This window comes from Zalophus californianus, chromosome X, assembly GCF_009762305.2.
Source record: "Zalophus californianus isolate mZalCal1 chromosome X, mZalCal1.pri.v2, whole genome shotgun sequence".
NCBI classification, from domain to species: Eukaryota; Metazoa; Chordata; class Mammalia; order Carnivora; family Otariidae; genus Zalophus; species Zalophus californianus.
This window is the reverse complement of record NC_045612.1, coordinates 102,722,689-102,736,186: the sequence shown is the minus strand read 5'-3', so window position 1 is coordinate 102,736,186 and position 13,498 is coordinate 102,722,689. Positions and strand designations below refer to the sequence as shown.

General features: G+C 41.6%; 1 protein-coding gene across 6 annotated transcripts in view; it reads right to left on the bottom strand.

The window, feature by feature from the left end:
- The window catches only part of DMD (dystrophin), a 2,214,577-nt gene that overhangs the window by 78,015 nt on the left and 2,123,064 nt on the right, over positions 1-13,498 (bottom strand). For all 6 annotated transcript variants that reach the window (XM_027607979.2, XM_027607980.2, XM_027607981.2 and 3 more), the window contains 2 exons: positions 11,925-12,010; positions 9,678-9,835 (listed from right to left, as the gene is read on the bottom strand). In XM_027607979.2, the coding sequence (XP_027463780.1) occupies positions 9,678-9,835; positions 11,925-12,010 (244 nt within the window). The remainder of the gene's footprint in view (positions 1-9,677; positions 9,836-11,924; positions 12,011-13,498) is intronic.

The following is a 13,498-nucleotide window of genomic DNA, read 5'->3' as shown; positions in this document are numbered from 1 at the left end:
GCCCCCTGAAATGTATTTATTAAATATATGTTTACATTGCTATGGAGGAAAAGGACCATCTGTACATTGGCATTTTAGGTAACACCATGGCCAAAAGCATATCCAAAGGCAGCTCAGTCAGGAGAAGTCTCTTCTCTTGTACATTGAACATCACTTTGGATGTCTGTGGTGATACTCAAAAATAGCAAGGGGAGAAGTGGAAACTCTTCTTTACAGAAGAAACCCAGCTACTACGTACGGAAAGGTAGAATCAGAAAATCTTAGGCAACCACCAATATAATCTTCGAATTAGAAAAGCATCATCGGGGGAGGCTAAAATTATAGGGTGAAAGGTTGTTGAGGAATAGGATATTCAGAGTCTCAAAACAGCACACAAATGACTTCCTAATGACAAAGGGAAAAGGACACTTTTACAAAGGAAATATCTGGCAGACACTGTCCTAACATGCTTAGAATTATCAGTAAAAACAAGGTGTTATTTTGTCCCTCCAGATGTGACATCGTGAGGAGACAACATCATCTCTGTTGTCTTCTGGCCACAAAATTTTAACCTGAATTGAATCAGGAGGAAATAACTAGAAAAATCCCGAATATATGACACTCTTCCGGAGAAGTGGCCTGAGCTCTTCAAAAATGTCAGGGTAATGAATGAGGAAAAAAAAATGTGAGGGGTCTGTTCAGATTCAGTGAAAGTACAGAGACATGACAAGCAGCTCCAAGACAAAAACCCTGACTAGATCCTAGAAGAAAAGAGCCAGCCATAAGGAACACTCCAGGGCAATGGGGAAATTTCAGTGTGGACTGCATGAGAGATGATGTTACTGCATCATTGTGAAATTTGTGTGATGGTAGTTTTGCAGTTATGGAGGAGAAAGTCCTTTAAAAAAAAAAAAAAACGTGTGGTGAAGCGTTTAGGGGTTTATGTTTGATGTTGTGATGTCCTTTGACTTTTAAATAGTAAAGGGAAAAACCATGCTTGTGTGTGTATTCACATACACGTACCTACACGGAGTGAGTGGGAGGAAGGGGAATGTTCATGGGATAAAATGCTCAGCAAAGGCTGTATGTATGAGATGTATGGCTGCTCACTACGCTAGCCTTATCCATTCTTTTTATGCTTGAAATTTTTCCAAAATGCTGGTTGGAAACCACGGTTTCTTCCAAATCACCCCTTCATGGGGGAGGGCAAGGCAGGTGGGAGGGTAAGAGTGACTTTGCCTTTTTTTTTTTTTTTTAAGATTTTATTTCTTTTGACAGCGAGAGAAAGTGCGCGTGCACGCACAAGCAGGAGGAGGGGCAGAGGGAGAAGCAGGCTCCCCGCTGAGCTGGGAGCCCACCGTGGGGCTCGATCATCCCAGGACTCTGGGATCATGACCTGAGCCGAAGGCAGACGCCCAATGGTCGGAGCCACCCAGGCGCCAAAGAGTGACTTTAATAATCGTTAAAGGGTGGGGGGAGATGGCATTAATGTCACTGGTATAAAACGTGAAAAGCTCTTCAGGATTACTTTTCTCAAAAAATACAAACCTAACACCAAACTGACGTCCTCCCTGTTCTCTTAGCTACACTGTGCCTAAAACATCCTCTCATACTCTGCCTAGATGTGCTTTTCCAAGGTATCTGTGAATTTTCAGCATAAAAAAGTTTAAAAATCCCCACGTTCACGGACATTTTCCATGTTTGAAATAAAGATGGAGAGGTCAAGAGTTGTATTTGTGAGACAAGAAGAAGTAAAAGGCTTCCTGTAACTACTGTCTTGAGGAGAAATCAAGTATTTTATTTAAAGTTCTGAAGATAATGAGCAGGTTGGAGGCCAGCGGTCACTGTTCTAAAATATTAATCAGGACTCTGAATTACCCGTTAAAGATAAAATCAGCCCAAACAATAACACACGGTGATTATCCACTCTTCATTTACATGTTCAAGGACAACTGTCCTGACCTCAGGCGCTCCACTCCACCTAATAAACCAATTAACACCATGGCTCCAGGGAACGTAAGGACAATTTTTGAATCTATGCAAATCCGTAAGTATGCTCCACATTAATTTATGCCAGAGAGTTCTTACTTAACCGGAAAGTTTCACACATAACATACATCACAGAATATACTTTCTCAAGTATGTCTCAGGACATGTTTGGCTAAAGTTCAAGATATAATGTTAACTCTTCATTTGAAATCCAGTTTAGGGAAAGGCAAAACGATAGGAACAGAAAACAGAGGAATGGTTTCCAGAAACTGGGAGCAGGCTGGGATGACAACCAAGGAAGAGGGCATTTTAGGGGTGATGGAAATGTTCTGTGTCTTGACTGCAGTGATGGTGAAACAATGCATTTGTCTAAACTCATAGAACTGACCACCAGAATAAATTTAACTGCATGGTTCTTTTTTTTTTTAAATGTAGCTTTGGGGGCACCTGGGTGGCTCAGATGGTTAAGCGTCTGCCTTCGGCTCAGGTCGTGATCCCAGGGTCCTGGGATCGAGTCCCACATTGGGCTCCCAGCTAGGCGGGGAGCCTGCTTCTCCCTCTGCCTCTGCCTCTCTCTCTCTCTCTCTCTCTCTCTCTCTCTGACTCTCATGAATAAGTAAATAAAACATTAAAAAAATTTAAAAAAATAAAATGTAGCTTTGAAAAAAGATAGAAAAGATTTTAAAACTAGTTTATCAGGGGTGCCTGGGTGGCTCAGTCAGTTAAAGGTCTGACTCTTGATTTTGGCTCAGGTCATGATCTCAGGTCGCGAGACTGAGCCCCCATCAGGCTCTGTGCTGGACATGGAACCTGCTTAAGATTCTCTCTTTCTCTCTGCCACCGGCCTCTAAAAAAATAAACAATAAATAAAATATTTTGTCAAATGCCAAAAAAAGAACCCAACCCCAAACAAAAAACCTCTAGCTGTTAGAGAATCAAGATACGCTAAGGACCCTGGGTAAACAGATAAGGATATCACAGGAGGAAGCATTACACAATCCTTCATCTTAAATAATCTTGCAGAAAGAACCTTCCATTAAAAATTCAATTTATAAGCCAGTGATAAACAAGGAAAAAAGAAAATGGCAATACTGAACTCATGTTTCCTTGTTTCCATGAGTTTTTTGGGTAAGTTTCAATGTGAATTAGAATTGATGGTGAACTGATGAAATCTAAAATATTCTTCCAATTGAACGCGTGGCTCTCAAAAACATTTGTTTTCATCAGCACCTCTGACTCAACTCTTGTGGGAAGGGAAGGGAAAGACGGAAGGAGGGAGAAAGGAAGGCAGGGAGGAAGGAAGGAAGGGGGAAATTTGGTCATAACAATGAAGTACTACTTTAGACATGTGAGCCAAGAGGGACCCCTGGGTGGCGCAGTCAGCTGAGTGTCTGACTTTGGCTCAGGTCATGATCTCAACAGTTGCCTTTAGCTTTGGGACCGAGCCCTGTGCAGGGCTAGGTGCTGAGCGGGGAGTCTGCTCCTTCCTCTCCCTCTGACCCCACCCCAGCTGGTGCTCTCTGTCTCAAGTAAGTAAATAAAATCTTTTTAAAAAAAAATGTTGAGCAAAAGGACACCAATTATCTTCTTCAGCAGTTTAAGTGTATAAATGAAATAGGTTTCAACTACAACACAAACCTACCCTCAAAATACTGAAGAAAATAACCATCACCCCACACTGAGAAGTTAACCACACAAACCACAACAAATTAAATGGATAACTATGAAGCTAAACCCACCATAGCTGGTAATTAAAAAAACCCAGCAACTGAGAAGCAAGAGTCAACTCAAGACAATACTGATAATACTCTGAGATAAAAGGTCCTTCCTGAAAATCTGCAGGAATTCTGTCCATAAGCAGGCCCAACAGGAGCACGGTGAAACTACCTCTATTTATGCATACCAAATTGTAGTAACTTACTACTACTGTAGTTATCAGTCAGTACCCATCATGAGTTCAAGGGAACATGAGTTCAACATTTACCACCAAAAGGTTGTAAAAACAATGTTTATGGAACTGAAGGGCCCATATTTTGATTACTGAACAAAAAGCTAAAGGCAACCTAAGCAAAGTAGATTTTTTAGGAGTTATTTTAAGGATGGAGAATATAAAATGTGATCAATTGGCATGAGGAATGCTGTCAAACTGATTCAGAAGTGTCCTGGCATGGTATTTTCACACTCAGAGAGAAAACAGTATGTCGAGAGTCTCTAAAATCGAATCCACAGATGCTCGGTTATAGATAAAAGGAATTCTTAATCTTGGTAGGATATGCTCAACTTACAATACACTTTAGATCATCGGAAGCTAACAGGTACTAAGTACCTCCCATGTGTCTGCAACAACTCTGAGCGCTCTGCCTTTACTGGCTCACTGCGCTCCCCCCAAGCACCCCCAGAGCACAGGGGCCAGAAAGGTTAAAAAATAGCAGAGCTGGGATTTGAACCCAGCCAGTTGGCTTCAGTGCCTATGCACTTAACCACTCGGCCACTCACTTCTCCAGGTTTTCTGGAATGATTATTTACATGAGAGAGAAAGAGAGAAAGAGAGAAAGAGAGAAAGAGAGAGAGAGAGAGAGAGAGAGAGAGAGAGAGAGAGAGAGAGAGAGAGAGAGAAAGAGAGAGAGAGACTTGCTCTCAATAGCTATAGTGGGAATTTATTCTCATTTCTGTATCATTCTCTATTACAGCAACTGTACATTGATGATATTCATTTCTGTCACATGAATATAAAAATTCACAGGACAGATGAAAAAGCAACTTACTCATTTTGAATGCATGACTACAACAGGAGGCAGGAAACAGATGTAAAATAAACAGAGTCTGGTGCCCAAGCTCTGTAGGTGAAGCCAACTGAATATAAAGTTGGTATACTCGAATCCATCTCAACAATGAAGTCCTTAAAATGTTTACAGAAGCAAACTCTACAAACTATCATGGGGGATGGTGGTACTTCTCAGGGCACGGCCAAATACCAATTTACAGATACACGACTCTTTTGTGGAGTCCCTTAAAGGTATAAAGTTTTCCCACTTAAAAGGCAATATTAGTTGGTTTCATTTGCAGGAAGACTTAGCCACCTGCCATTGGGAATAGAACAGCTTAAATAAAGATAACGGGGCACGCGTGGTGTGTGTGTGCGTGCGCGTAAACATGCACTGTGGTAGTGATAAGGGTGTTCATTTATCCGTGTCATCCTAGTATAACCAAAAATTCACATAAAGGATCATGTTTCTTAGCTCTTTGTTCAGTCTGGTATTTGAACCAGTTAAAGCCATCTATTTCCACTCAGATGGTTTAGCAGAAGGAAATACTGGCTTGGAACATGGGGAACTTAGGCCTTCTGTCTAGATGGGACATGATACGACTGCAGTATGCAGAACGTAGTAAGTCCTGCCTCTCTGGGCTTCAGTTTCCTCAGCAGAAAAAGGAGACATGCAGTGAAACTCCAAGGTTCCTTCGGGCAATCTGTGTGACTCACTGCCAGGGCATGCTCAGCCTTACTCAGGTCCTAGGGATCACTCCACTCTGACAATGGAGCTGTTTCCATGGATTATGAACTAAAGAACAACCTGATGATGCGTTCATTGAAACAAACTAGTTTCAGGGCGCCTGGGTGGCTCAGTCGGTGAAGCATCTGCCTTTGGCTCAGGTCATGATCCTGGTGTCCTGGGATCAAGCCCGCAGAGAGCCCGCTTCTCCCTCTCCTCTGCCCCCACCCCACTTGTGCTCTGTCTCTGTTAAATGAATAAATAAAATCTTAAAAAAAAAAAACTAGTTTCAAAACTTCACTTCTACTACCCAAAAGAGTCAGTTTCCCACTACATGTGTTGACTGCAGTAAGCTTCTACAGTAGAAACATTATCCTGTTGCCTCATTTACTCTCAAAGAAGATACCACTGTCAAATCCATACATTTATGGATAATTCTCCTTTCTGATAGCCACAGATATGACTTCGGGTCCTGGCTTACTGGGTAATTCCTTGAAAGACCTATACTGATTTTTAAATATAGGCAAAACATTGTACTTGCATGTGATGGTGATTTCCGTTACTCTCTGATTTAGGACCATTTTGGGGTTTCTTCCCCAACTTTCTTTATTGTGGTTAAGTACACATACCCTAAAACTTACTACCTTACCCATTTTTAAGTGGCCAGTTCAGCAGTACTAAAGTCCATTCATCCTGTTGTGCATCCATGTCCAGAATGGGGAGGTCCGGACCTGAACTAAGGAAAGCTTTACAAGGTTGCCCAGTGAGCCCTGTTATGTGAAAACAGCCCTCTCTCCCGGCCGCTCCTAGACTCTTCCCTGAATCAGAAGCGACACCTTTCTAACTGTACCAACCCGAAAGAAGTAAGTTTTCTTCTGAAGTCAACTTCTCCTTCTGGATACAAGGCATGCAATTGTAGGAGAAAACAAGGACTTCCCTCCTGTTTCCTGAGGTTTAGAAACAGAGGTCTTTGAGCACAGTCTTGCTGAAGGAACCAGCCTGGCACCAGTCCCAGGGTCTTTACACTTCAAACAAAGGGCAAAGGGCATTTTCACCCGTGTTAACTTTCGCTGCGGCAAACTGCACATTTTCATTTGCAGTGCACGGGGAGCTGTGAGCTGCCTGCCAGAGCACCTGGCTGAAGGAGAGCACACCAGGGCCAGGATGGCGACTGTGAAGGAAACAAAATGGATCGGGTGAACCTGACTGCAAATGGCTAGCAAGTCGAGAGGCTTCCCAAACCTTGCCTGGCTCTGTACACCGAGAACGTGTCTGACGTCCTACCAGAAACATCCCACTGCCAATACTCAACTTCTTTAAAATGAGCATTCCTCTTAACCCCAAGTCCTGTATGTTCCCTTTTATGGCATCTGGTATTCCAGCAGGGACCCAGAATAAAGCCCTGTTATTTCACCTCGGGAGGGTGGAGAGCAGAATCAAAATATGCGTACTGGGGACTGAGGTGTTAAGTGGAGGTTTGGGGACACAGGAGTAGGAATTAAAGTCTTCTGCCAGTTGAGGGCCTTGCGGGGCAGAGGTAAAATATTCATCCATTTAAATAACAAGAAAAACACACAACCCCCACCGCCTCTCCATTCATTGTCCTCAAAGGACTGGTGAGATTCAAGGACAGAATTCATGTGAACCAATAACAGGTATGATTATCAGTAGCAACGGTAACGATATTTATAAGCGTAGTAGGTTCAAAGGGTAGGGAGAAGCCATTTCATGGAGGTGAAAGCCAGCAGTGGGTGGTTATGGAAACAGATTAGGAAAGGTGTGAGAATCAGACAAATTAGGATTTATTCAGGGGGCCATGGGAAGAAACAGATTTTGACACATGCTATCATACAGCGAATACATTTCTCCAAAACCAGTACAAGAGCGGTAAGAGCAAAGTGACAAGGTCAGGGTGTAGTGAATAGTAACAGTGGCAAGGAAGGAGATCAGACGAAAGAGGGGTTCTTTCTCTTAAAAACAAAAAAAGTCAGCACTTTACTCATTTTTTTTCTAATTCTGAATGTTCAAAGAAGAAAATTCAGAAAATACCATAGAGTAGAGAGAAGAAAATAACATCCACCTGTTACCCCTGTTCATCTCTTGACAGATTCCCCCCCCCCACCAGGCTCGCAGAAGACATTCCCAAGAGCTTGGAGACTGGCTAGGCAGAACACATTCATTAAATATGCGAGGACAGACTGAATTGCAAGTTTCGACACTGAGAAGACAGCGTTGCTATTACCAAGACAGAGACATGTGGTCAGGGAAGAATGGGGGGCATTCAGCCAAACGATGTGGCATGTCAAAGTACAGGGACATGGCTCCTGATAAGGGCACAGCATCTGGGAAGGCAGAGCTTCTGTTCGGTGATCCCTTGTCCTGACTCCCACTCAAGAGAGTCAAGAGGCGAGATCTTACTTATTCCTACCAAAGAAATGATAATTATACGACGTGATAGAAGGGCTAACTAGCACAGCAATGGCAATCATATTACCATATACTAACGTATCAAGTCAACGTGTTGTACACCTTACATTTACACCGTGTAATATGTCAAGTATTTTGTATATTTCAATTAAAAAAAGAGCCGGGGGTGCTTGGGTGGCTCATTCAGTTGAACGTCAGACTCTTGGTTTTGGCTCAGGTCATGATCTCAGGATCGTGAGATTGAGCCCCCCCCACCCCTCCACTGGGCTCCGTGCTCAGTGGGGAGTCTGCTTGAGATTCTCTCCCTCTAAAAAAGAGTGAGAGTCTGCAGGGAGGGTGGCGGTAGCTGCAGCCCCAGGCAGTCCTGTGGCCAATGGGACAAGGGCTCCAGTGGTTCTTGATGTTTGTCGGCTGTCGGCAGACTTCCATCCTGACCCTTACTCTCAACCCAAGCCACGGTACACACCTAACTGTGCGCCTATGCATTTATATCAACACGTGTGTGTGCTTCACAACTAGAATTTAAAGAGTAACTGAAATTTGATTAAAAAGAAAACAATGCTTAGGAAAAACAACTCAGGCCATTATAGGTTGTTCTCTAACTGGACTTAAAAAAATGAATCTGGATGATTTGTGGCCATTACTATTCGTTTTATGAAAGTTACTTGTGTCTCCATTCTGGAATAGAGTACAAAAAAAAAATCTAGAGGTACTGAAAACCTATTTACATTTTGGGAAGTTTGAGCATGAGGCAAAAAAGGATTTATTTCTCCACATCTATTTTACATTTATAGCTACTGTGCCCTAACTTTAGCACAACAATCCAAACAGTATGTCCAACGCTAAATGAGGTGGCTTATTATGTGGGCATTTCGTCGGTGGGCCTGGTTAACTTCTAAATGAATGCTCAAATGGCTTGAAACATCTAAATATTCACAACATTCTGCCTAGGAGGCCTTCTGTGGTTTTACCCTAGTCCGTGGTCAAAGACCATAGGTTCAACCAGGTTATCTGGTGATCTCTAGAGCTAGTTCTATTGTTCATGGGATCACTAGGGATTGACAAACCCCATGAAAGAAAAACAGCTCTTAGCATGAAAACAAACAAACCAAACTAAGACCACTGTGAATAACTGGATACTGCAAATATCCCACTCCTTCAGGGCCGGTGGTATTACAAAGGAACAACATTTGACAACAAGCCATCCGGAAATATGTATCAAAAGCCACAAAACTCTTTTAGTCTGGTAATCCCATTCCTGAGAAATTATCCTAAGGGAAAACTTCAACCAAGGAAAAAAAACAGCTAAATGCATAAAGATGTTCACTGCAGCATTACCTACCTCAGCAAACAGTGGAAACAGCCTACGTGTCTCTCAGTGGAGTGCTGGAAGAGGATGTTTCTGGGGTAACCGACTATGGTGTGGAAAACGCCCCGGGATGGGATAAGAGAATGGACAAGCCGTGCGTTGGGCTAGGGATGGACACCAGCAGAGCATAAACCTTTGACCTTGTTATATGCAGAGTCACCAATCGGGCCTTCAGATTATAGAGGAAGGTCAAAGCTACAGAAGGACAGCTTCAAAAAGTGACAGTCAGGGGCGCCTGGGTGCCTCTCTCCCAAAACCCAGAGTCCCGAAGCCACTGCCTCCAGAGGTTTCAAGTATGAATCCCCTACCTACCTGCCTACACGGGAGCTAATGTGAGAAACTCAAGTTGTGTGTTTTTATTTTTTCCTTAATTTCTAAAATGCAAAAAAGAAACAAGTTACTTAAGAAGGTGAGTAACTCACAAACTGGAAGCAGCTCCTGACACTCGGCTCAATGTTACTGCCCCCGAAGGATGCGACTTCACCCAACTGTCTTGGGATTTGGATGGAGTCATGCAGGAGGAGGCCCAGCCTGCGCTGGTCACAAAATCCTGTTGAACTTGCCACTTGCTTGAAAAGGTCTACAAAAGGAAGAAGAGCATTTCAATAATCAAGCAGCACCACGTTGATGCTAGCAGAGCCTACCAACCACCTCAATTCCAAGCACCACTTATTGAGAGCAGCCAATATTCCCACAGAGAGGGGTTCCTTCTAATTCACGCTCATCTGCACATTTACTATTTTTATGGATCAAGTTAATCATCACCGTGTGTATACAGAAAGCGTGACAGCTTTTAAATAAACTACAGTCCTGCAAGAAATGTGAGTTTACATACAGTCTTGACACCTAAATTTTCCTAAGCTAAAACGTAATCCTTTGGGAACTGTTTTATATATAGGATGTAACCACTTTCATAAAACAAATATTTTAGCAGTAAGAGCCATGTAACTGGTCCAAAGCACCATCCCCTTTGGACATGAGAGATTCAAAAATGTACCCAAATTGGAACTTCTTTATGAAGTCTTAAGATCATTGAGTTTCTTGCATGTATTCCCACAGGATCCTGTATATATTTGTAAATTAGTTCCTATCATTTTATACCGTCATTGATCTAATACATGCTGGTCTTTGTGGCTGAAAAATGATAACCCCCTGAGGGCAGGGGCCATCTTTGGTCAGCCGTGTATGAGGAATGTCACAGAATGAACGAACACACCCAACACTTCCCATGTATGTCTTGTTCTCAGAAATAAAATCATTTCAATCATACCTTGTATTCAAAGAAAAGCTGCCAACAGAAGGAAATTCAAGGAAGCTTTTCCTTTTCATAAACACATTTTAAACTCTATTTGAATATTTTAACCGGGTATCTAAGATGTCAATGACAAAAGTGAGGCAGCTCGCACAGCCTTTTACCATCTCTCCAATGCACACGCACAGATTTTTTTTCAAAATTATGAATTATCTTCACCTATCCCAATTTGAAGTTCATATTCTTGTGTCACCAACCTCAAAACAAGTTCCCTCTTAGTCATTTGAAACACAGTCTCAAAGCTCCCTTTGGTATTACGATGGACTGGTACCACACCATTGATAAGGTTAGATTACAAACTAACCTATAAGTAATTCCACTATTTAAAGAAGGAAAACCCATAGAAATATTCTACTTTACCCAAAATACCTTTTTAAATGGTTAATGAAAGCCGTTCAGTTCTTTTTCTTTGGATCCGAGGATTAAAAAAAAAAAACAAAACACACACTCAAGTGAAAACGACATAAAAGTGAGAGCTAAAAGGGCCTGTGTATTTTGTGGCTTACTCCTGGGGGGAAATAAGCAGTAGGACACAGAGGGGCTTTGGAGAAATTCATTCTCTTTTATCTCCTGCCCATCCTCAAGCTCAGCACATCTCATCCCTGTGTGGCTAGACCTTAGGGGAAAAGAGAAATGACATGATAGGCGAGGTTTGCTTAATATTCCTACCATCAAGACTTCTTACGAGCCTTTAAAGGGGAAAAACAAGTACAGTCCTTCACAATGGGAAAGGAAAGAACGCTCGCTTCCATTGCTCCTCTAGCATTTGCTTTTCATTTGGATTCACAGAGTTTAAGTCGAAGAACCCAAGAGTTAACCAAAAGGAAATTCTATAAGGTGATATTTACCCTGTAAGAAACGGCACGCTATCTGTGTCTCAAGTAATAAAATGTTAGTCACGTCACAGAAGTGGATATGTCTGTACAAGTTGCAGTAAGATGATTACAAAATAAACAATGTTTCTGGAACACGAATGCCAGATAGTACTCTTTAAATAAGAATCCAAAGACTAAGCAAGGGCACGGATTAAACCTACACATTTATTTTTCTGACTTCTACAAAAGGGTTAGGAAATCAGACTTTATCCTCTAGGAACATGTGTTTTATTCAGACACAGTCAATGTAATGTAAAATAATACTTGGACTAGAGAAGTTAATCCTCATTCTCTATTTAAATACCTGCTATTTCATGTTTGACAGACAATGGCACAAACCAAGTTTTCGAACACTCTAAAAAAAGCAATTCTGTAACTTACAAGAGGAACCCACTGTCACCGCAACACGAGGCATTCCCCATCTCAAACTGGGGTAATGAGCCAACGTTAATAAAAGAATAGAGTTAATACACATGACTTACATCTGTACTTGTCTTCCAAATGGGCTTTGCACAGAGAAATGATGCCAGTTTTAAAAGACAGGACCCGGATCCTCCCTGTTCGTCCCCTATTATGAATAATCAAACCAGAAAACAATTACTGACACTTTAGTAGATGGTAAACACTTCTTAAGGAAAAAAAGAAAAAGAAAAAAGAAAAACAAACCCTCGGATACGGGAACTCTACTGACCACTGTTGCATGAAACCAATGGTCTTATTAAGATTTGTGAAGAACTTGTCTATTCGTTATGTACTATCTTTGTTATCTGCCTTATCTTTTTGGCTCATGGCCTAGAATGCAATGGAAATGTGACCACTTTGACCAAAGAACTTTTACCAAGTTTTCGATTCTTAAAAGCCCTTACTTAGGGGCGCCTGGGTGGCTCAGTCGGTTAAGTGTCTGCCTTCGGCTCAGGTCATGATCCCAGGGTCCTGGGATCGAGCCCCGCGTCGGGCTCCCTGGTCTGCAGAGAGCCTGCTTCTCCCTCTCCCTCTGCCTGTCACTCTGCCTATCTGTGCTCTCTCTGTTTCTGTCAAATAAATAAATAAAATCCTTTAAAAAAAAAAAAAAAGCCTTTACTTGAATTGTAACAGTAGCTCTACATGAAGAGTAAGAAATATCCTTCTATTCAATGGAGAGCCACCTCGGTATTTAAGTTGGTAAGTGGAAGGATTACTACTGTGCACCAAGTTATTTTGGTTACTCAACAAACTGCCTACTGTGCTTATTGAAGCCCCCCAAGAAAACCCAGCACTCCCAGATTGTCATCAGACTGCCCTTGATTGAGAAGACACTCACTCACTTGAGGCGACATGACACATACTATAAAATACACACATTTATCTAAAGAAAAATACGATATCTTCTATTAAAAAGAACATTCAAATATATGATCTTAAAGACCAATTTAAAAACAACCTATTGCTATATCAGTGTTTTAAATATGTTTACACTTTCACTTTTCATATAAAGCTGAAATAAAGCATTCCTCATGACAAACTTATAAATGGTTCATTTTATCTGTGGGGAAAAAAATGGAACACGAAAATGAAAAATGTTCCATTTTGTAGAAAACGATTTTCAATAATTTGCAGCTTTTATTCTGTTAGAGAAAGAAAGTGAACCATGTGGTGCTTAAAGAGAGAGAGATTATAGAATAATTTTCCCATCTAGCACTTCAAAACTGCAAACAATACGTCCCAACTGGGTTTACTTTGGGTGAACAATGTGCTCAACTTTTAACTGGTACAATCTACTAAATCCCTTAGTCAAACAGGATCCTAATCCATTAACCAAATTATGGTCATTGGCAAGTTTCCTTATCTTTTCACCTCTTTAAAAAAGGCAAATCAAAGTTTAACAAGTAAACTTCATTAAGTATAACTCAGGTCTTCAAGGAGTTAAAATTGTCCCCAAGTAATTGTGAGGTAGGTAGAAGGGAAGTTCTATATACTCGGACGTCATCTGCAACGAGCACAGTGCCAAAACATATGTGAAGGAACACCTGAGTACAAACCCTATCAGAGCAAATGTTAAGGGTAATCCACAATTAAA